The sequence below is a fragment of the Meleagris gallopavo genome, chromosome 16 (assembly GCF_905368555.1).
Source record: "Meleagris gallopavo chromosome 16, MGAL_WU_HG_1.1, whole genome shotgun sequence".
Taxonomy (NCBI): domain Eukaryota; kingdom Metazoa; phylum Chordata; class Aves; order Galliformes; family Phasianidae; genus Meleagris; species Meleagris gallopavo.
The window spans coordinates 11,552,176-11,576,930 of record NC_139419.1 but is presented as its reverse complement, the minus strand read 5'-3'; the positions used below and the strand labels follow the sequence as shown (position 1 = coordinate 11,576,930).

The window sequence follows — 24,755 nt, the reverse complement described above, 5'->3', positions numbered from 1 at the left end:
AAACGAACTCTTTCTATAACTTCAGTTTAATTCTCAAAGACATTTAGCCAGAAATGGTGGCAGATCTGACTTTTTGCAGCTCTTGGATTTTCTGGGATTTTCTCCCCTCAGGAGTGAGCGAATACATCTCTGCAGATTTTTGCTCTGTGATTTCTTATTTATAGTGGGCTATTTTTTCAGCTTGATTCTATTTCTAGAGCAATATGGATCCACAGCTAAATGTTTTGGAAAATATTTAATTATTTCCAGGGGATTTCTTTCTCTCTCTTGGCTTAAAAAAAAAAAAAAGAAAGAAAGAAAAAGAAAAGCTTTTCCAGATTTGTTGCTGATAAAGCTATTTTAAATCTTTTCTCTCCTTTCAAACATAGAATGCAGTGTGATGTTGGCTAAGTGGTTGTCAGTTACACCAGTGCACACTCCAGGGTTTGCTGTCTTTGGCTGTAGAGTAATACCAAACCATCTTGCTAGGCGGAGGGCAGGTGATAATTTTAAGATCCACTATGTCATAAACTACAAAGGCTAGCTAGGAAATGATGCTTTGGAGCACTGAGAGTCAAGCAGTTTTCCAAAAGATTTTTTCAAATTCCATCTTTGAGCTCAAGCATTTACGTAAGATTTTTTATTTTAATAAGTTTTTTTATTTAAATTCAAATGGCTTTAAGTATCTTTAAATAAGTACTTTTAGCTCGACATGTACGTATTAGCTCCCCAAATAGAGGGGAAGAAGTCAGAGGATGTGATGAAAAATTTAGCACATTTTGAAGATTTCATAGATGCCAACTTGTTTGGACACCTCTGGAAAGAGTAAACAGAATAATCTGCAAGTATAGAAATAGGACTTCCAAACTTGTACAGATGATTCTAACAGTAAGAAGGCGTAACAAAAAGAAGTTATACTTCAGGAAGTCATAAAAACTGTCAGTCCTTCAATTGCTCTGAATCCTGCCATGGCAATACAAGAATTGAAGACAGCATATCACAGCACCAAATACATCTTGAATATATTTTAAAATTTCTTAACTAAACTTTCTGGTTCCAATACTTCTCACGAGAATTTCTAAGTGTTGAGAAGATGAGGATGCTCTCTGCTAAGGTATTTATGGTATTTATGGTGAGAATTACAAAGCACCTGCAGCATATATTTTGCTTAAAAAAGAGTGTGTTCCTTGAACCAGTGGCAGCACAAGGCCAATATTGAATTCTACGTATTTACAGCTAAATGGTTTGGTAGCTTTTGGAGTTTAACAAAGCAAGTCAGGGAAGAAAATCTTTTGAGAGCTGAAGAGAAAGGGGAAGTCGCTTGTGGCAGTGCTGTCATCAGGAGCCAGATGGAGATGGGATTGAATGAAAATTTCCTGGGCCTGCTTCCTCCCTTAGAAATGCCTCAAACCAACAAACTAAAAATAAAATAAAATAAAATGAATGCTTAAGTCATTGCTTTTAGCAATTATTTTCCATGCCTCTGTAGCCCTGCTGACATATAAATGGAAGTGGAAAGGGAAGCACAGAACTCATGTGCTAATGTTTAACCTGTGAACCAATTCATCCACACAGGACAACAAAAAGGCAACACACAAACCTGTAATTTTCCTGCAAGGAAGATAATTTAAACCAGCTTGACCTTTTTCCATATATAAATCAAATGAACTATCAGCCTTATCTGAAGTCTCCAATCTCAAGACCATTAAAATAAAGATCAGGGATAAAACCCAGTAGATGCTGGTGAGTTGGGCACGCAGTTGTGCCTTCAAGATGTACCAAGAGAAAATTTACATATGCTGTAAGTTAAAGTAAGGAGAGAAAAAAAATATTACTGCAGAATAACTATTCCCTGGATAAATGAAAATTAATATGTTATCAGAGACTAATAAATTGGACATCTTCTCATTTATAGATATAGATATTTAGACATAAGTGCATCAAGATACTGCTGTGAGGACATTAAAAATAAGACTTTTAGCCTTCTGCTTAAGGACTGTACTAAATAACAACATATTGCTAATTGAACAGATGTTAAAACTGTACGATAACACAGTTCGTTTTATTCTGTGGGGCTGAAGTCTGAAACCTAAACGTCATAACAACTTAAAACTGTGAGACAAATATTCCAGAATTATTTTCCTAAACAAAACTTTGAACAAAACCAGTGGTCATGGGGCACCATTAGCTTAGTGCTGCCTTCTGATATCGAGACAAAACTATTAAAAATAATATTAATTAGAAGTGTTTGATGCAAACCAAATAATCCTTTCTCTCCAAAGAATGAGCAAATGACAAATTCAATCTATCCAGAACTCTACAGCTACAATCATTATCCTTACTCAGCTCAACACCTTATCCAGAAAACAACTGCTGAAGATGCTATAAATTGTCAAGAAGGAAAAAGTGCTGAAGAAACCTGAGGTTAAACTAATCAACAACAGCAAAAACACCCACATCAGAATGGTACACGTACAGAATGGTAAACTTCTTTTTTTCCATGTCTTTTTATGTGGAAGTTGATTCATCAATTCCTTTATGACCGGTGGCAGGATTTCAGTGTTCTGTCATGACTGTAAAGGATCATTCACAGCTGCCCTTCCTGATGTTTGAAGGGTTGGCTATCAACAGATTATTACCAAAGAAGGCGGTAATGCATAATTGTTTTTGAGTTGAAGATGATTCATGAAGTGTTTGTGGCACCAAAATTCATAATACATCAGCAACCACCACAAATGCATTAGTATATATTTCACTCAAACAGCTAGTATGTTCTCGTACCCACTGGTAGTGAAATGAACAGCTCTTAAAATAAAGTAATAAATTCACAGTGGCTGTTGTTGTGTTGTAGATGTCCTTTGCTGCAAGCACATGATGAATTCATAAAGCATTAAATGTGTGTATATTTATATAATTCTTCTACAAATACGCAGAATCTTCGTGTTTTTAAGGGCATCAAAAATGATTTTCCAGTTTTTTTTCTTGAATTTTATCTCCTTTCTGACAGCATCTGAGGCACTTTATTGTTCCAAACAGTTCTTTTATCCAAGAAATGACCTTTTTTGACCTCTAGTTCATCACCCACGTACTGTAGACCTGCTATGTTATCAATCGTGTTGCCTTTTTTTGATTAGCAATGAAACCACTTTATCTTCCACTGCAATAATCCTACTTATCTGTTTACCCCATGTAATTGCAGTATTGAAGAACAAATTAGCTGTGAAGATGTGGCACCAGGCACTGAGTCTAATGATCCTTCATTGTACATAGATGACCACTTTGGTCTTGCCTTACAAATGGGGTGGCACTCCCAGTCTGAAACACAGCTTAGGTAACGCTGAGTGATTCTTAACACACGTTCTGTTGCGAATAACACTGCCCTTACTCAGCAGGCAGTCAGCGATAAGCTGCTTAACCCTTAGATTTCATGAGTTATAGAGGAGAAAGACTGTCCTCTTGCCTCCTGGTGCTGATCAGCTCAGCAGCAAATCACTCTGATGACCGTGCTCATCCCAAATGTTTTTAGGTTCCAAATTGTCTCCTACACCATTTACGGTTGTTTTCTTCCTTCCACTGAAGATGGATTCATAAGGAGGATGCTCAGTGATTGGGGTGGTTGGAAGTAAGGATGCCACGTGTCTGTTTTGAAAAAAAAAAAAGTGGCAGAAAGGCCAGTAGAAGTCTGAGTTGTACATCCACAAATGAGTTTGAAGACACTGAAGATACCAAAGCAGGCTGAAAGCAGGCAAAACAGATGGCCTGGGTGGAAGCTGGAGGAACCTTCATTGCTGCAGATTCAGAAGATCAAAATGGTGCACAGTAGAAGAGGCAGGAAGACCAAAATATTTTGGTACAATTTGGGAAATTTCTGCTCTTTGAATAATTTCCTTAAAGAATCTCATTTCCAACTATATGTTTTTGGTCCAGAAACTTCCAACAGCTTATTGACTAAGTTTTACACGGCCTCACTGACCTCTTTGATCTGCTTCTCGTGGCCAGCTCCGTGGATCCCCAGGATAAACCTGCTCTGCCTCACACTCCACAACCTTTGGCAGCGTGAGTCTTCTCCCAGACATTCCCTCTATTCTAGAATTCAGCAGCCAAGAAAACAAGAACAGTTTATGTTCTGCTGACTCTTTTCTTCCAAAAATGCAGAAGCTGTTGCATTTCGTAAGTATACCTGAGTGCAGAGATTCAGAGTTTAAATCCAGTGCATAGGCTAAATACCTAGCTAAATTCTAGAACTAGGAATACAGCCTTGGAGAGACCAAAATTAAACTATCCCCTTAATCAGCATTTTCAGAGCCTCTGAATTGTTGATGGGATGAATTGTTTCCTGTTTTGGTCACTGTGTTTCAAAGGAAGATGCGAGAGAATCTTCAGAAAAGAACAGAATAATGGCAATGATCAGAAATGGAGAAAAGGTGAGGAAATTTTTTTTAAAAAAGAATTGAGGAATTGCATAAAAGAGAAAGGAATACTTTTCAGGGAAGGAAGAGGAAAAAGGATGACATGCTAACTTGTTTTCTTTTCATTAAAGAATCTTGCAAATGGGAATGAAACAACTGTTCTCTGTACCTAAGGGACAGAACAGATGGAAAAGAGCTTAAAAGACATAAGAAAGGCTCACATTAGAAGATAAACTCTCTAAACAATAGGAAGTACATTGCTTTCTGAGTTGCTGAATCTTCATTACCAGAGATCTTCAGGAATGAATTAAGAATGGCACAGTCACAGTCTGGAGCATGAAGGGACAAGGTGACACTTTGAGAACACACCGAGCTTTTGCTTTAAACCTCCCATCCCATTCCTGTTCCCGAGCTTTGTGTTGAATTTAGATTTCCTCAACTTGTATAATTCTGCTTTCTCACATGCATATTAGTAAATACAGATTTAGATATCTTCTACTGCCAAGAATAATGGTGAAACCATTTTGTAGTAGTTTAAAGGACTTCAGGCTACAATTTTGGTCTCCATCTTCCACGAGCTGGACACATGAGTTCTGTTTTGACTTTAGATTGAATTAGAAGGGTGAAATAAGAAATGCAGGAAACCCACAGAGGTGGATTTAAAGATCCATTTAGAGGTCTTCAAATGAAATAAATAGGGATCAGCCTGCCTGGGTCACAGAGTGGGGCATACATTATGAGAGAAGCTGTAGTAATAACTTGATATTACATTTTGATCCTGAAAATGTGCATGACTAATTCTATACATCTGGGAAATCTGACAGACTAAACAATGTGGAGCTAAAGGTTTCCAGCCATTAGCGTAACACTGTCGATGATGAGCAATAAAACATGCTGAGCCTGTCACTGAAAGCAACCCTGCTCCATAAATTCACGTGATGTGGCACCTTTTCTTCAACAGCTCCACCAAGTCTGGTGTTTAGGGGACCCGAGAGCACAGCCTGAGCTTTGAGACAGCAAAAGAGCTGTGCACTCAAGGCACCCAAGCTGAGCACCCAAGGCACAGGTAGAAGCGTTGGGGTGTGGATGTTTGCATTGGAGGCCCTTCTGTATGGGATTTATGTGCAATTGACAGTTGGGCTCAGAAATATTGTGGCTGCATTTATTTTCTGTGCAGACGAAAGAATTCATAAGGGCATTATTCATGGAAATCTTTTCTTAAAGAACCATATGCCTAGGACTTAAAGCTTGTTTCCTCTCATCACCTGTTCTGTTGTTAGTTTTCCATTTTAAATACATGTATTTAAAACAGCTTGCTATCTGTCTTGCCCTCAGAGTATCCATTTATGACTGACACCGGTTTACATGTTGAATTTAATCCCAGTGGCATTAATTTATCAACTGGAGGTCGAGCAGCGCAAAAATATTTGATCATTACAGAATTAATGTATTGAAAAGGACAAGGCAGTGCTCTGGCAAGTCCCGGTGGTTTGTTTTCTTTCGAACTTTCTCACAAGGAGCTGCGATCAGCGTGGTGCGAGAGCAATCGCTGCGTGCGGGGCTGTGCGGTGCTCTTCTCATTAGATGAACAGAGGATTCGAGTAAGACTTGGTTTCCTACGGGCAGGAGGAAGGGGAGGAAGCCAGCAGAGATGCTCGAGTAACGCTAAGGGCACGGTTTTAACCAGCGGATTCCCAAGTGCCGCTCGGTGTCTATTTATTCAGTTACCATCGGCTTCTCGCACGCAGCACTGACAGCCCATGCCCCGCTCTCCCATCGAAACCCACAGCTTTCTGGGACAAGCCCCGTGGCCGGGCGACCGCGGACCAAAAGTTGGGACCGCGCGGCGCTCCGGCTGCCGGCACTGCGGGGCGGCGCCGGGCGGGGGGCGATGCCGGGCGGGGGGCGACGCTCGGCGGGGCGCTGCGGGCCGCGCTTCGGAGCCCCGCGGGGCAGCCGGGCGCCGCCGCGCGGCCGCCAATCCCGGGCTCGGGCGTGCCGCGGAGCCCCGCTCCCCCGCCCGGCGCTGCCCGGGCTCCGCGCCGCCGCCGCCGTGCCGCCCGCCTCCGCCGCCGCTCCCGTGCGGCCCCGAGTGCCGCCGCCGCCGCCGCCTCCCTCGGCGCACCGACCCACGCCGCTCTGCCCCCGACTCAGCCCACCCCACCGGGCTTGAAGGTCACCTCTGCCCGCTCCCTGAGCCACTTCGGGCGCGCTACAGAGCGGCATCGCCTCAGCCCGCTCCGCGAAGGTCCCGGTCCGAGCGGTGCGGGGCTCCCGTTGGCCGCGGCGAAGCGGAGCGGGAAGGGAAGAAAGGCGGCCGCTCGCCCCCTCCACCGCCCGCCGCGGCGGGGACGGCCCCGGGGTCCCGGAGCTCGGGGGCGGGCGGCGAGCCCGAGGGGAGCCGGGCGGCGGCGGCGGGGGCGCGGCGTGCGGCCGTGAGGGCGGGGAAGGGCTGCGGCGGCGGCGGGGAGCCGCGTCCCGCTGCGACTTGCCCGGCGTGCCCGCTGCCTTCGGACGGGAGAGGCGCCGCGTCCTTCGGCCGCCGCCCGCCTCTTTATGGTGAGTTTGGCCGGGGCAGGGAGGGGGGCGGCGGCGGGGCGTCCCGGAGCGGCGGATGGAGGGATGGAGGGATGGAGGCGGCGCTCCCGCCGCGGCCGGGAAGTTCCCGGGGCCGCCCGGGGGTTGCGGGGCCGGGGGCGGCGGGGAGCCCTCAGGGCGCTGAGCTGCGGGCGCGGGGCTCCGGTTCGGCTCTGCCGAGCGCCGCGGGAGAGGTGACGGGCAAAGCGGCACGGCGGAGACTCGGGTAACCGTAAGGAAGGACGAGGAAAATGGCCAAGCGGGGGTCAGCCGAGTTACTGGCTGAGAGAGTGGAGGTGTTTAGCTGCTGGAGAACTACTTGCCTGTAAGTCGTCGCTATTTACTTCCATGGTAGGCTATTCATCATTTCATTTTCTCCTGCACGTTTCTATCAGTGAACAGGGATGCGCGTTCCCTGGCTGCGCGCTCTCCTCAGGTGAGGCAGCGCTGAGCGCGGTTTAAGTGTCCGGGTGGTTCCACCTGGAGCTGCCGCCCTCCACCAGAGGTCCGGTTTGGCTGTGTGACAGCGGCACATCATCTGCGTTTCCAAAATTTGTAATATGGCTGTTGGTGAAGATCGCGCTGTCAACGTGACATGGTTCACACAGATGGTGAAACAAATGCAGGCTAATGTTTGAAGTGATTCACAGCGCTGAGGTGTGAAAGATCTTGTCCTAATCCGCAACTTCTATTGTTCTGCTCCTTGGCTCGCAGATGGGGCATAGGGTGTTCGATTCTTATGTACTTCTGTACATAAATCCAGTTTGTTCAATCGTGAATTGAATTTTAAAATACAATGGATGGTGTCCCGAGATGTAAAGTCCCTTCTCTCGCTTCTCACTGTACACGTGATAATGAAGAGAGCACAGACACTGTAGGTTATGTTCGTCGTTTAGTGTGGAAGCCATGGTATGAGTGGGATGTAGCAGTAGAAGCAAGATTTTTGTGTTCTGTGGTGGAGATTGATGATTGTGGATGTATTGCAATCTAAAATGAAATTTGTATTTGCCTCAGAGTCAAATAACTCTTTTTTTATAGACCAAATAGTCACAGCAGCCACTTGGCAAAATATATATCGGGAATGGCGGTGAGGTAGAGGAAAAGTGGATTTCCAATGCGTATCTCAACAGATCACTTGGCTTTTAGGACAGCATTTGGCACCATGTGCTCCAGTTACCAGGGCTGTAGCAGTGGCTTAGTATAGTTCAGACTATGGCAGCTTTACCTTGATGTTCTTTCACTTGAACAGCTTTGAGTTCCTTAGGTTTTGGGAAGCTCTCTGGTATTTCTGATTATAGGTCCAAAATCACCCAGATTATTGTGTCACGGTGACTTTGGAGGCTTGGCTGTTCAGGTTGCATTTGCAATTCATTCTTTGGTTGATAGGTTAGACAAAGGATTTGGCATTTCCTGAAATGGAGTTTCTGTTTATAGTTGTCAGGGCTGTGTTTCCTTTTTTCTATTGGTACTTAGCTGTCGGTACTTAGCTGACAAATGTAATGAATGAAATTTGCAGAATGCTGATGATTTTTATAGTTCTTGTAATTGCGGTGCTTGTGTCCTTGAGGTGACGAGAATGCTCTTCTGGCTTCATAAAAAGACATCCTGAAGTGACAGAATACTGGCAGGAGCCAAGTGTTGAGGAAGAGCGCGGAATTGTTAATTCCTGGATGCGTAATGTGATGCTTTCCCTGCCTGAAGTGTGAGTACAAATGTAGGGCTACAGGTCCGATCCCCAGCACAGAGCACTGTTGCGGTGACACCTACACACTGCCTGCACACCGCCTGGCATGCACTGCTTCCTGCTGCCAAGGAGAACGTGATGGCCTTAGGCCACAGCTGCCAGGAGGTGGGTTTTGAAGTTTCTTCTTGCTTCCCAGGCTGCAGCCCTCCACAAAGCCCCTTTGAAGTTAAACATGGAATAGCGAAACTGAAGGGGGCTCAGCCCTTGCACAGCCAGCCCTGCGCCCCGGGCAGGATCACTTTGTACCTATGTCATCTCTGATGGATGTTTGTGTAGCTTTTCTAATTCCCCTCTCTCTGCTTTTGCTACTCCCGCTTTTGCTATTTGCTTGTTTATTTCATCTCGTGGTTTGTTTTTTTTTTTCTCAGTATATGCTCTTCCTTCATTTTTTGCTCATTCCGTCCAAACAGTCTCTCCCCTGCTATGGCCAGTTAATCCCTCTGTCAGGTCTTCTTTCTGCTCTCTGTGGGACCTCGTGCTTCTCTGACAGTGCCACGCACTCCCTTCCTTTGAGATGTGCCCCACACCTGGCACTGCTGCCTCTGTCCCAGCACAGCAACAGTCCTGGGATGAGCTGTGATGGCACTCAGAAAGGCTGGGGAATTCCCTCTTCAAAAACGTTGTTTTGCTTTCGTCTCCCCACTCTTTTGTGTTCCCCAGAGTTTGGTGAGGATGGAGTAAATGTATGTGGTGTGGACATTTATATTACCAATGATTTCTTTGTAAATGTTGATTATTATTGCTGTAATTTTGGGAATAGTGTAGTGGAAGAAATGGTAGAATCATACTTATCTGTTTTTGGATTTAGTATCGTTGGGTTTTGGTGAGATCACAAAATTGGCTCTAATGAGAAATAAACTGAGCGGATGTGCACTTTTAAGACCTTTGGAGAGACTTCTTTAAAATAAAAAAGCACTTAATTCATTATTGTAGGTACATTTGAGAGGCACTGCAGCAATGAAGTGTTTACGTTTGTGTACAACAACATTTACTAACTCTGCTAATAAAATGGAGAAAATGCAGTGGTCTTGCAGTTGCTGCCAGCAAGTGACCGACCTGAGAGCAGATGTGTGTGTGCACCGAGATGGGAATTTCTGCAGTCACTGAGCTGGGGTGTATGGGGGTGGAGGGGCTGTACTCCATTTGGCAGAACATCCACAAGCTGTATCACAAACGTTCACTTTAACGTGACATTGCAGTCAGAGCACGGACAGTGTAGTGGTGATGTATGCTTGGAATGTGTTTTCTGTATTTAGCCGATCTCTGCTTTAATATCTGGATTAAGTATGGCTGGTTAATGCTTTCCCAGCTCAAAAGGTAAGTTGGCATTCCTTTTCTTGTCTGTGAATGACTTGAACCATGGCATGTGACGTGGCCCCAAAGGCTCACTGCAGTTCTGTGGGGCTTAATGTTGTGCTAGAGGTAAAAATACTACTTGTGGCCAGAATAGAACAATTAATAAGAAAAAATTACCTTAAGCGTCTTCAGGAATCATATACCTAGACAGTTTTTAGAGGGATTTAATGGAAATTCTGTCCTCAGTCTCACTTTGTGCTGACAAATATATGCCATTTAAGAACAAAAGAGCTGTTTGGTATTCTTTTGTAGTGGGGGAAGTTGAGCTGTTTGGAAATACAGGATGGAAGAGACCAAGGGTTAAGTTAAGTAATTCACATTAGTAATAGCTGTAGCTTTGAAATGGCAGTATCTGATTTTTAGATCTAATTGTTGCAATATATGCTCTAAAGACAGAGCTCCAAGCACTGACCACGAGAAGATGTATTATTTAGTTATGGAATGCATAGATGTGTTAAACATACAATTTTCCAAAAGCTGTAATAGACTGAATAAGATGGATCTACCTTAACTGAGACTGATAGACAATACTACAGCTTGAGAGAATATAGCAGTATTTTCCTTTTAACTATTTTGTGCATCTGGCAGAACTCTGATCTACTTTTTTTCTGGGGTGTTTACTTGTTCTATTCCATGTAGAAATCTGGAGATGCTGTTGTCTCGTGTGTTTGTAAATATAGCATGTGAGTAAAACTGAAGAGTATGGAGAGCAGTGAATAGACAGGTCTTATAATAGCAAACACAGTGTTAGATAGCCTGACTATCTATGGGTTTGAGTGCAAAATCAATGATGTCAGTGGCAGATCTGTGGACTTGATTGCGCAGAATTTGTACAGGTAAGAACTGCAGTGGTCCTTGAGAACAGAAAGCTCCTATCTCTGAGGATCTTTTTGTAAGTAATTAATGAGAACTCTTATTTTTTGTTGTTGTTGCTTCTTGTTTTTAATTATTTAAGTACTAGATATATTTAGTGCCCATAATTATTTTGCTATACAAATTCTCCTTGAAAGCATAATGCCGTCTCTGAAACTTCACATTCTGTATTCTTGAATATGTTATTAATAGATAGATGCTGGTTTTATCATCTGTTCTGAACGTATGCATGTGACGAAACGGGAAATTGGTTATGAAGTTGCTTGACTGAATTTCAATATAGCAAAGACTACGACTTACTGTAAATGAGATCACTGTACTTGTGTCCTTTAAGTTGATGTGCTGGAAAATGATTGTAAACTGAAAGGAAATCTCACTTGACGCGGGAAACCACTTTGGGGATGCTGGGATTTCACATTGGTAAATAGCAGCAGCACTGAAGCACGTGTAACAATCTGAAGAGCACAACAAAGCAGTAGTGTTTGATGCGTGGTGTGGATTACAATTAGATATCAAGCAGCATCGAATGCCACAAGTGTTCTTGTCAAACCTTAAAAGTTTAGTTTTTATCACGTAGGTTTAATTTCTTCAGAAATTCCTGAGTTGGAAGGGACCCACATGGGCCATTGAACCCAACCCCTGGCTCCACACAGGGCAACCTAAGAATTTATCCAACTTCATACACTCCAACAGCTTGGGGCCATGACCGATGCCCTGGGTTCCATGCCTGACCACCCTCTGGGGAAGAACCTTTCCTGATACCCAATTTGAAATTCCTCCCTTCTGTTCCAGATTTTGTAATTCGCAGAGAACTTGTCCAGAAACAAGAATATTTATAAGTGGAGCTTTTTACACGTATTTTCTGATTGTTTCTGAAATCTGTTGTGACTTTGGATGCAGTTCTAAAATCCTGCGTATCCAAATAGCAAGAGAAGGTATTGCAGCTAATTCTTGGAAAGGAACGAGGTAAATAAGGTGAACAAGGTAAAGTTAGATGGACAGGTACCCTAGTGCCCATCTCTGCAATGCACTGCCTGAGAGTGGGAAGCACTGCACCTCAGACTGGGAGGTGTGTCAGTGTGAGACTGACGGCAGTCACTCAAGATTTTATGAAAACCACTGAGCAAACTCATACCTCTTAAAGTAATTGCCATTCTACTTCAGATGGAAAGGCATGAGGGAATATTGTTATGGCAGGTAGAGCTGAAGGTCTTGGGCTGCGTTAAAGGGCAAACGTGCAGAATGAAATCGGCACGTGTTGTGAGATGGCTGTAGGACTGGAGCAGCGGATCGTAGCCAACTTTACAAGTGCTCTGAAAGACTTTCTTGGTTGGCAAAACACCTGAATACAGCCCCTCTCCAAGAAAACATAGGCAGTTGTTACAATTAAAAGAAATATCTATCGATAATATATTTTAAACAATTGCTATTTTTAAAGGTTCTCATCACTGAGCAAGTAGTAGTGAGAGCTGGAGTTAGTGAATGCCCTCCTCCTGCTGTGTGTTGTAGTTCATTGAGCTGGAGTCTATCAGGATGCTTGTTGTGACTGATAACTTTTCCTTTGCTTCTTGGTGTTTATTAATAACTTTTCTGCTGGATTTTTTTAGCATCAGATAAAAGTGTGAATACATTTTTTTGTACTCTTCACAGAATCTTGCTCTTCTACTCATCAGCAAGTTCCATAGCATTTCTATGAATTTTATTCTCTCTGCGTTCAGGTGCCTTATTAGACATGAGTGAATACTGTATGATCAGAATAATAAGAAGCCAGTCTGAAAATACCTATTGTTTGTTTCTTGAATTTCTCCTGAAAATTTGTGGTAGAAACTTTCATCTCTAAACGAGCACTATTTTGGAGGCACGTGTATGTGAAAATTTAAGAGGTTTAATTGAAGCAGTATTCTTGCTTTTGAATTCAAAGTATTCTTATAGATAGAGTAGTTATAGAGAAAGATACAAGTGTAACAAAATCCGGTCCTACTGGGCAGTTGTTCTAAAAACAAAAGGACAAAAGATCTGTTTCATCAAGATCAAAGCCATTATCAACTGAGATAAAACAGCAGAGAATTTATGTGTTTTGCCCTGGTGAGAAAGCCTAATATGGTTGCAGTTGGCTGCTTTGAATCTTTGTCGCCCTCTAGTCTGTCTTTGGGGTGTTTTGTGGCTTCTTTACAAAATTTTACAAAAGCTGACAATATCATTTAATCCTGTAGAATGGCCTGGGTTGAAAAGAACCACAATGATCATCTCATTTCACCCTCCCTGCTATGTGCAGGGTCACCAACGACCAGACCAGGCTGACCAGAGCCACATCCACCCTGGCTTTGAATGCCTCCAGGGATGGGGCATCCACAGCCTCTTTGTGCAACCTGTTCCATGCGTCACCACCCTCTGAGTGAAATATATTGTGAAGTTTCTTATTTTTGGTAGCAAAATTCATGTCAAGCCTTTCAGAACCTTAACCAGTCCTAGATCTCAAAGTGAAATGTGTTTTATTTTGGTCTAGAAAAAGACCCTTATCTTCCATATTCACTTCCATGGTACAAAGACAGTCTTCTTTCACAAAACTATCATTACTGTTCTGCTGCACCGCCAGTTCTGTAAAATTTGTTGTTTTATTAAATAGGTCTTAAATGTCTGTATTTTTGTGTTCCCCCTGCCCCCTTACCATATGTTGTAAGGAATCAACATTTTAAGTTTGGGAAGACAGAAATAGTCAAAATTGAATGGCACTGTGACAGTGAAAAGGCTTGGTGTTCTATGAGACAGCCAATTTTGTCTGCCCTGGCAAAAAAAAAAAAAAAAAAAAATCCTCTTTCATCCCAAGTATTGGTTTTTGATATAGTAGAGCCTAAAATTCATAGATTTCTTTTTTGGCCACTAATTGAAAATATGGCATAATAATCGCAGTGGGTAGCAAAATAAACATTTCATATAAAACTTGCAATTTTTCTTACTAAAATAAGGATTATGCAATTGTAATGCAGTTATTTCATTAAGCAAATGAAGATCCTGTCAACAATCTCTGTAGGGAAATACGGAATACAATACAAAACACCCGTTTCAGAATAATCTTTCATCTTCAGATTTATGCAGTTGTGTGAGCACTTTGCCTTGGGATGCATCATTCTTTGCATTCCTTGGGCACAGAACTTGCTTTTTTGTTGGGTCAAAAACCATGCTACTGGGTTGCTGTCTTTGATCAGTGGCACAGGAAATAATACAATGAAATCTGCTGTTACGATGAAACTCCGCTGTGAAGCACTGGGATAAAAAAAAATTCTCCCTGCACTGCAGACAGTCCACTCTGTGTGTGAGTAGTTACCTAAATGTCCTTTCCTCCAGCTTCGAAGATGAACTACCTAAAATGTCATCAGCCACATGGTGATATCCATTTTAAGCCTGCTACAATATAAATGCTAAGGAAGTCCCAGAGTGCAATTTGAATTGAGCGACACAGAGTTACCCAGCAGGAAGATTAATGGATCTAGATAGCCTCCCGATCTTTCGATGGCATTAGACCGTCTTTTCCCACTTCTTAATTTAGGACACACTGCAAATGGCTTCTTCACTTCATGATGACCTCTTCTGTATTGCCATCGTGATAATGTGGTTGTCTGCAGCTGCCTCCACAGGAGATGATTGGGTTTCCCCTGGTTGTTGCAAGTAATGAGCTCTCGCCAAAATACCCAAATTGTCCATATTGCCTGTTGTGCACACTTGCTTCATTCTGCATGTCCTCAACTTACATATAGATTCTTTCATTATTACTGTTTTCCAATTTCTGATACGTACCCATGAGCTTTTATGTTTTCATTTCATTGTTTATCTTTTACAGTGGTTCTTTCATTTCTTTCATTTTGATTCAGTCCCGAATCTCTTCTGCATCACCTACAGATTGTAACTGGTGATTTTGTGCATGATGGGAAACACCAACATGAAAGCCCTGTGGTTGGGTGGAGCAGGTCAGCACTTATGTGGTGGCCTAATGCAAAGGGCACTTGGTTCTGCAAGACCAAGAGATTCTTTTGCTTTTTATAAGCCTTATTCAAAAATCATATGTCCTTTGGTATTGAAGGCCCATTTTACACCTCCCACTGCAAAATGCCTCTAAATCAGTCAGCTTTGGGGCCAATGCGATCTTTCCTCCTCTCCTTGGGAACTGACATATCCAATAAACAGCTGATTAATTACTTAATTACGCTGTTGGGACACAGTGGTTCAGATGCACAGAATCATACAAGTTGTTTGGCCTCTATCACATTGGGGATAGTTTTATTTTCAGCAGTTGTTATTTTACTGCAGCAAAAGTATGTAATCCACTTTTGTGATAACACACATTCATTTTCCTTGCAATTCTCTTAGCATGAATTTTCCTGTTTGTGTTGTTTCAGTCTTCATGGTTGTATTCTTGACCTTGAAATAACCCAACCTGCCATTTCATTGTAGCCAGGGAGCTCTCCTTAAGCTCTGTATGTTTGTTGGGAAGTGGAAATTCCATTTGGTACCAACCAATACAGTGTATCTAAGTGTGTGGCATCACAAACTCTGTGGTACTGTGGTGCGGACTTCTGCAGAGCTGCAATTTTTCTGAGCATTGTCTCTTGTGAAAAGCAGTAATTTGTGTTTGTGCTTAGCAATTGTTCCTCTTTTAAAATATTTTAAAGCAATCAAATTTAGGAAAATAAAATTTCCCTATGAATTCTATAAACATCATGTAATTTACCAATGGTACATGCTACGGAGCAAGAGAGTAAAAGTGTAAAATAAATAGTCATCATTAGGCACAGCTGAGCCTAATGTCTTGTTACAACACGCCATCCTCAGCTCCCTGTCTTTTCTGTTCTGGGCACCCATCTTACTGTTCCCATTTAAGAATCAGATCCTTTTGCTTTTGCATTTCTTAGCATCACATTCTTTCATGAAGAGCTCTGTCAGTTTTGCTCGCTACAATCAAGAGAAATGAAAGGCTTTGCTGGTCAGTTTAAAGATTTTTCTTTGTTCTTCTGAAAAGTGCAGTAGTGTTGCACTAGCCGTATGTTATGCTCTCTCTTTGAATCTAGTTGAATTATTTCCACTTATAAAAGAAAAAAAGAGAAGGATTTCTGTAGACGTATCATGCAAGCCTTTTCAATGCGCGTATTTCCTAAATGTGGCACTTTGCCAGTTCTGATTTTCTTATTTGTTCTTATCTGCTGGTTCTGGAACTACCAAGGTAAAAGTAGCAATTAGGAGTCTTATTTCTGCTAGTCTTGCGGCTGTCTCGTTATGCTAAAACTGCTATTTAGCAAAGGGGTAGGAAGGGAAGGTTTGCATGAGGTATTGTAATAACACTGAGGTGTGAAAGAGCTATTGTTCTGAGAACACGACAATTCAGAACGATTTGGACTTATGTAGCTTTCTTTTTCATGGTTTGTTTTTCTCAGTTTGCCCGTGACAGAAATTGCAGGGGAAGGGCTGTACCCACAAATCACTGTTGTGCGCAGTACCTGATGGACTGACTTTGAGAAGCATTTTTATTTTTTATTTTTTAGGCTTTAGCAGTACTTTTATAGCAGAAAGTAAAAGATGAAGGATAACAGAACCCACAGTTTGACATGCAAGGCTAAATCACTCCAGAAAGGACATCAGTGCAGTGCCCACGAGCATGATTTGCACATGGTGGTAACATCATAGAATCATATCGTAGAATCATAGAATGGCCTGGGTTGCAAAGGACCACAATGATCATCCAGTTTCAACCCCCCTGCTATGTGCAGGGTCGCCAACCACCACACCAGGCTGCCCAGAGCCACATCCAGCCTGGCCTTGAATGCCTCCAGGGATGGGGCATCCACAGCCTCCTTGGGCAACCTATTCCAGTGCATCACCACCCTCTGGGTGAAATTATCATATGGTGCTGTGGTTGCATGCACACACCAACACGAGCACAAAGCACCAACAGGTTGTATATTGTACCAAATCTTTTGTATCTCTTCCACAGAATGTCCAGTGTCCATTCCAACGCCGCTTCATTCTAACAGAACATTAACTGGACTGGAGTAGTGAATTTATTTTACAGTGGTCACCACAGAGATTAAATGCTGGCTATCTCATCAGGGTCTGCCTGACACGGGATGCCTGACATGCTCCTGGTCAGTTCTTGTTGTTGTTCAGGACTTGATTAAAATACAAATTAGATGCAAATTTTGATTGGTGTAGTCCTCAGAATAGTTTTGTGAGTGGTAGTATTGACCACAAGAAAATAATACATGCAAATCAAGTAGAACTTGAGAACAAGTGAGATGAGTGATATCTTCTTCATTTCTACTTATATCTGACTTCTGTTCATGGAAATCAAACTATTCAGCAGTTATAGTCTGCACTTTGCTATCAAAGGGTTATGCTTTGCCTATGAATGAATGAATGCTCTTTCAGCTGCATAAGTAATGCATCCTTATTGGAGCTGAGTTAAATTTTCACCAGTAAGTTGGCTTTGTTATTACTCTTCACGTATTTAAATCAAGCACTGCACTTGTCCTACTAATAGTTGTTAGGATTATGGTATTGCTGCCTTCTAACACGGAGTTTCCCATAGCTCTAAGGAAGGCTTGCTGCTTTTTGTAGAAGCAACACCTCCCCCTTCAGTTCCTCTTTATTTTGCCCTTTACAATGCTGTAGTTTGGTCTCAGTTTTAATCTTCTTTGAAGGCCTCCAAAGTGTCCATAGATAATGCTTGAGTCAGCTGATGAACTCCAGACCTTTTCTTATTTAAACAAATGGAAATAATATTGATTGTAACAGGAAAGAGGAACACTGTTGGTGTCTCTTAATGTTGCATCGTTTGGAGTTCTCTTGTCACCTCCCTCCTTAAGTCTTCCAGTACTCATCAGAGCAGTTTGTAGTGGAGCTGGAACCATCAGATATTGGTTTAGATGTCATTTTAAAGAGTAGGAGTTACCATGTTCCCCTTTGTTTCTTTTCTTTGTTTCTTCTATTTTTTTTCTTTTTAATAATCTGTTCTGCTGATGTTTAATATATTAGAAGTTTAAATTATTTAATAAAACTGCCTCAAATGAGGAAATTGAAAGGGAATTCCAAATGAATGTTATAATGCAGTGCTATTAAAGCTTGACACTTCAGGCTGGGTGGTCCTTCTGCACAAGGTGCTGCCACAGCGAGAAGTGCCTCGTCTCAGGATGTGCAATCTGCACACCTGCAGAAGATGGGCAGCCTGGAGGGGAAGGAATGACTGATGTCCCGAGCTGACCTGTTGCTTTTTGTGATAGCTGGACGTGTGAATTTGGACAGTGTCTGCTGCTGAGAGTGTGAGTAGTTTGGTTCTGAAGATTATGAATGATTGCTCCCATGCTGATGCTGTGTGGTGCATTAATGGCCACATCTCTGGGTCCCTCTGTGTGTCAGTGGGGCTGTCAGCTCTGTTTCCTGGCAAGCTATAGGGTTGCTGAGTTTTGGTTTTGCATTGCTGTGTGTTTGCTTTGCTTCAGGGGTTGCTGCATACTGACTTCTTGCTGCAGGCAGAAAGTTGCAGGACCTATTGCTCCATGGCTGCCACATGCAAATGTGAGCTCACGTGTTTGTTTTCTAATGGGCAGTAAGGTTAATCAAACATTTGCAAGGGTGAGATTTGTGTATATTTTCATGTTTAAAGACTGCTGCCACTGGTAGTATGTCTAGCCTAGGAGATGCAGATGCTGGTTTGGGCATGCGATAAAATACCTGATTGCATACAGTGAAAATACACACAAGTAGTGGTTTAGAAATGTGAATTTGGTGTTTTCATTCGTTCTTTCACATCTCTGAAATTCAGTAAGTACGTAGCTAATTAGCTGATAAAAGGAAGTGACCTTACAGCTGATGGTTGATTTGGAAACACAAAATATTAAGGACAGTATATATCATTTCCACTGAGCACAGCTTAGCAATTGTTCAGTGCTGTGTATCACTGTTTCTAGTACTAAATCTTTGCCTCAGTATGGATCTGCGACATATCTGAGTTGTTCAGTCAATATGAACCATAATTCTGAATTTCTTCTATTTTCCATTTAAATTATTAACCATAACTTTGCATTATAGCACACGTGAGGGAGGAAACTTTAAGCTGTGATTCAAAAAGCAAGCATTAAAGGAATAAACGGCAGATATTTCAGATAATAAATTCAGAAGTATGTGATGATTTACAGAGTATTCCATATTCACAGTGATGCCAAGTTATAGCTGCTTTAGGAATTGCATTTACTGGAAGTTCTGACTTTCACGTGCAGTTCTGAAACCTGCTCAGTCCTGGGGACTGCATCCTGGTTGTGAGAATATCCACAGGGATGGTGGTGAGCAACACGGGTAATGGATCTTATCCAGTATGTTCAGGTGCCACTCTGAGGATGCGATTTGCTAAATGATTAGTACTGTGTCCAGCACAAGAAAGAAGGGGAGCTGCTGAAGCAGGTCCATAGGAGGCCACAAGGATGATCGGGGGACGGGAGCACCTCTGCTACAATGAAAGGCCGAGGGAGCTGGGGGTGTTCAGGCTGAGGACTCTGGGGACACTTTTTGCAGCCTTCCCAGGGAGCTCATAAACAGGTGGGAAATGAACTTTTTACATTGGCAGACATTGATAGAACAAGTGGGAGATTTGGGTGAGACGTCAGGGGTACGTTTTTCTCTGAGGGGTGGTGAGGGGCTGGCACTGCTGCCTGGAGCTGTGGCTGCCCCATCCCTGGAGGTGCCTGAGGCCACTGAGGGGCCCTGTGCAGCCTGAGCTGGGGGGCAGCCAGCTTATGGGAGGGCTGGGGGCTGGGAGACCCCTTCCAACCCAACCATGCTGTGATTCTACGCTGAGTGTGTTATGTATGTTCCTATCTTTTGTTACGGTGCTGGTACAAATAGAATCTGTTCTCTTAATTTGCTAGCTGCTACTGTGAAACAGCGTGTACTGTTGTGAGACCTGCCTGAATGATGGCTGTGGTTACATGCTTGGATACTGAATTGGTAATCCTGGTCTTTTGTTGAGGAAGAAATTAAGGAAATAATTATTAGAATGTAAATTTTCAGACTTATCGCTGAGCATTTTTATACAACATGGGCACAGATTATTTCCTATGGTACTTTAGAGATCAAATGTGGAAGAGAAGCACGTTTATGTGCACTGCAGAACTGCAGATGTCAGGCACGCTTCAGCATTTGGAAGTATAGAATATTTTATTCATTTGCTATATTAAAATACGGACAATATAAATTTATTATGCAGCATTGTTAAATAAGAATAAGGGCGAGGACATTAAATCCTCATCTCCTAGAGAAATGCTCTTCTAGTGTGCCAGCAGATGTCAGTATGTTCTTGTTACATAGGCCTTTTATTTTTTATTTTTTAAACAATAATTATCTTTCAGTTTCATAAAAGGGAGGAAACGACGAGTGCTACACCACCACCTTTATGCAGGTCTATTTAATTCCAATATTTTACTTTAAAAGGGTTGGGTTTTTTTAGTTTTTTTTTTTTTTTTTAGCATTTTCTGCTGGCACACAAGACTGTGTAAAGCATGTCTAAGAACACAGTTTAAATGCTTTGCCAAATGGAGATTTATTATTGATAGCGTAGCACCTTTGTTTCCAACTGAACGTTTATTTTTCTGTAGGACTTGAATAATTTCCTTCACATATTCAGAAGCATTTTGAAAACTGCAGCACACTTTCTTTCTGTTTGTGCAGCTAGTGAGTGTATTTAAAGTCTGTGTTTAATCAAATCTCTCTCTCTAATTTGGAGATTATTTTGTTTTGTCACTGTTTATACATGGTAATCAAAACCAGCTGAGCTGCTTCTTGCATTTCAAACTCAGTACTGTTGTGGCAAAGGGATGCTATATAGTAGGAAAGGATAACATTCGCAGGCTGGAGTACTCACCACGTTCAGCTGACTTGTTTTTATAGCAGTGATCATAAGGGAACGTTGTAAGGTGCCTCCGTTAGGGCAGAGGGTGGTGGTGTGAGGAGCTGGAGAGCTGAAGCCTATTGCCAGGTAACCCAAACTGAATCCTGCTGGAGGACGTGGACGCTGGTAGCACAGAGATGGTATTGAAGTTATTTCTGCAGATTTGCAGCTGTAATGTGCTGTAGCTGTTGCTTCAAGATTCTTCATTACATTTCCAAGATGAAAATTCTTTCACATTTCATCTTTCTTTAACCCTCTTTTTGAGCCCTATCTTCCCAGGCTTTGTTTTACAAGCAATATCACTGTGATTGATTCCTTCCTTCTTCTCATCTCAGGCTGTTTGGGTGATTTTTGGATCACACAAATGAGAATCGAGGCAGGCAAAACAGATAAGAAGGATACCAACCTCTAGAGTAAAAAACATACAGTGCTGCTGAGATGGCAATTCTGGAAATAAGGCTCTTTTCTTTTCAAAGAGTAGTTTTATTGCATTTTCCCATAAGACTATTTCTAAAGATAGTGATAAATACCCCAAATCCTGTTAAATGTCACATCTGAATGAGTTCTAAGTGACTTTTTATATGATAACTAATATGGTTTAATCTGAAGTTGGGCTTAATCACCTGAAGCTGCATCAAAGAAATTATAAAATAGCTCTGATAGCTTCATTTTTCATATTATTGGGGAAATGTAGATATTTGAGGGTCTGAACATGTAATGTTTGGAAAGCTATTTGTCATTTCTTTTTAGTAAAAAAAAAAAAAAAAACACAGAAAAAAATACTTTTCTTCACTGAGTAAAAACTAAGCTCCAAGCAGTATCATTAATTGTTTTGATGTATTGTCTGTTACATGGGAACGTAAGCACTGTCTGATAGTTGTTGGTTATTAGCAGGCTCCTGAGTATGTCTTTCTCAAACGTGCAAAATAATATGTAAGTAATTCAGTACTTCCATAGCTGGCAGTAGCATTGCACCTTGGACACCAGAAAATCAGATTTTTATCAAAAATGGATGGGATCTCTATAGTGCTTACCAATGTAATTAACATCTCTAAAAAAAACACCTGCATTTGACAGAAATACACGGTCAACTTGAAAGACTCATACTACAACATAGGTTGTACTGAATCCAGAGGAGTTATTTATAAACATTTAGGCATTGCAAATGAGAAAGTAGGCGAAGGGAGCCGCATTTCTTATTGTAAGATAGACATATATCAAGTTGAAAGTAGATGAATGACAGAGTTGTTCCTTTTGTCCATACTCTTCATATATAAATGTTTAAAATGTGATCTTTTTATAAGATTAACTTTAAACTCTTTTTTTTCTTTTTTTCTTTTTTTCTTGGAAATACAACTTCCATTAGAGTTTAACCTTTCCTATGTGTCTTTGTGGAAGCGTTTCATGGAGTTTCATGGGAAAAGTATTCCAAAACTAGGGTACAAAGCTTTTGAAAAGACTCCATGTTCCAGATAAGCTCTTAGTTAATGAGGGAAGCAGCTGTCAAAGAGTATTTTCAAGTAATTTTCGTGTTTGTGCACATGTGTGAGTAGTCCAATTGTGTGTATGTTCTTTGTTCAGGTAAAAGCTACTGCTGTAGATCATTCTGGGTGTTATGTAAATATCTGCTTCTGGACCTCAACTGTTTGGTCTGAAATAGAGTTGTGACTGTAGTTTATAAATGAGGCTGAACGTTTCTAGGAAAATTGCAGCTGTTATAATAATTATACACCTACATTTCTTAAATCCTAGTCTTTTATATAAATCTAAACTCTAAAATGAACTAAAAAGCATTTGAAACTTGTTGGAAGCGCATACTAGTCTAGATGTCCGTGGCCAACTATAGCACCAAAAACTGATGCAATTTCTTATCTTCTGCCACATTTGATAGTTATAATGGCATCAGTTCCTTAATTTTGGCTTTAGTAGTTTTACAGAGGCCTATGAAATTATTCAGGGAGAGGTTTGCTGGGATATTTGTCACATTCTTTAAAATAATAAGCGTAGTAACAAATATCTACCATCAAATACATTTGTGTTTGTTTTATAGCAACTTCGTGTTTTTACTTCAACCCATTAAAACACTTCTAGGAATAGAGTTCTATTGAAACAAAATCATATTAGGGGTTACTTGGTGTAGTGATGCTGAGTCATGGCCTGCATCAGTGATTAAGCACCTGGTGGGAAGGCAGGGCCAACCCAGGGGAGCTCAAGTATGTAATGCAGCTGAATGACCAGAAGGGCTGGAGCCAGGATCCACCCCTTCCCAGACCTCATTTAAGGGTTGGCAGTGGAGGTGAGGGTATCTTGCTGGAGATCCTTGCATGCCTGAGGGTATTCTGAAGGTAAGCAGTTTCTTTTCTTTATTTCTGTGCCCGTGGCTGTTGCATTTGAGCAAATCTTCGCTTGCTGCAGCCTGGGGTCTTGCTGTTCTGTTATTGCTGCACTTTCTGTTGTGTTACACTTAAGCGATCAGACCTCTGTGTGCTTTGCTGTAAGAACAGTACTAACAACTTCCTCTGTCTCTTTGATTGTTTTTACTGAGGAGGTTGCCACGCAGAAAGGTGAAATGTTTGGTCTGTAGAAGTGCTGAGCAATGAGTGGTGGGTGGAAATGGATGAGTAGCCTATTGAGAGAGAGCCACCTAACATGGTAACTGGGGATCTGATGCAGGAATCTGTGTGAAGAATGCATCTCAATATACGTTTCTTCTCCCGAAAGTGAAAGAGTAAAATGTGATCGTTCTTATGGGAATAAAATGAGGTATTGTAAAGGTAATTTGTCATGGGAAGACAGAAGTGATAACTCCATGGGAAGTATTCACCAATGTCACACTTTTCTTTCTTTGGCAGAAGCCTTACTGCTGTATTTTCAGAAATGGCAGTTGAAAGTCTGGCAAGCTCTGTTTCCAGGTATTTCCAGTCAAAATTAAAAAACTTTCTTGATTAAAATTTGTGTTTATAAAGTTCATTTGGGAGAAGGACTTGCAATGAGTCTAGGGATTTCCTTTGGTTTTCACAAAAGTAGAATTTTTATGAAGTCCTTAAAATAACATAAGGATTGTGAGATGTTTTAGCAGTAAGATCTGATCACAGCTCAATTTTAACAGCATCTAGCAGTAACTTTTATTTGAGGATTAAAATGCTGATTTTTCTCTTCTTTTTTTTTTTTTTTCCTCTCAATGAGTCAGTTGTGTGCACTGTCTAATTTCTGAGAATTTCCTTCAGTGAGATTTTCCAGAACACCAGGCATCGTCTCTGTGTTCTCTCTTCTTTTGCCATCTGGTTCTGTAACAATCCTCTCTCAGGCTACGCTGGGAATGGGGAAGCAACCAGCTAGATGTTGTGTGGCTTTCTTGTTATCTGATTGTGAGACCCAGTATCTCCCTTGAAACTAACTTTCTTCCTGCCCTTAAATTATTAGTTTTATTTTTTTTTTTTAATGTCCACTACAATCTTTCTGACTTGGGAAATATCTGGCAAGGCATTGCAGCTGCCCCACCAGAGTGCTGTGTATGCTCAGCTGTGCAGCTCCAGCTTTGCAGCTGTGTGCCTTGTCATTCTGCTAGAGCCCAGGTGCTCAGTGCATGTTCAGTAGTTTTTACTGCAGAAAAGAAGGCCACCAAGTGGACACGCTCTAAATGCTGTAGCATGAATGAAGCCGTGCTCTAATCAGAGTTGATTGCTTGGTGTGAACAAGCAATAGATACTCGAATTGTGGAATTCCAGGTTCTCTGTAAATCAAAACCATTTTCTTTCTGATCAGACATGTATGCACTCTCACTTATTCCCAACAAAGTTCATAGAATTCTTGAAGACCCGAAAGCCAACAGAAAAATGAAGTTTCCCTCCCACTCCCTGGTATGTGAGATGCCAAGGCTGCATGATGT

The 24,755-nt window shown here is 41.7% G+C and overlaps 1 protein-coding gene across 13 annotated transcripts in view; it reads left to right on the top strand.

Annotated features, from left to right (window-relative positions):
- The first annotated feature begins 6,811 nt into the window (after positions 1-6,811).
- RBFOX1 (RNA binding fox-1 homolog 1) overlaps positions 6,812-24,755 on the top strand; it is a 755,409-nt gene continuing 737,465 nt past the window's right edge. For 11 of the 13 annotated variants that reach the window (XM_085237541.1, XM_085237554.1, XM_085237546.1 and 8 more), the window contains exon 1: positions 6,812-6,947. In XM_085237541.1, coding sequence (XP_085093667.1) covers positions 6,945-6,947 — 3 coding nt within the window. In that variant the 5' untranslated portion in view covers positions 6,812-6,944. Of the gene's footprint in view, positions 6,948-7,014; positions 7,317-24,755 lie in introns of those variants that run through there. The other 2 variants (XM_085237552.1, XM_085237539.1) reach the window with 2 other exon arrangements.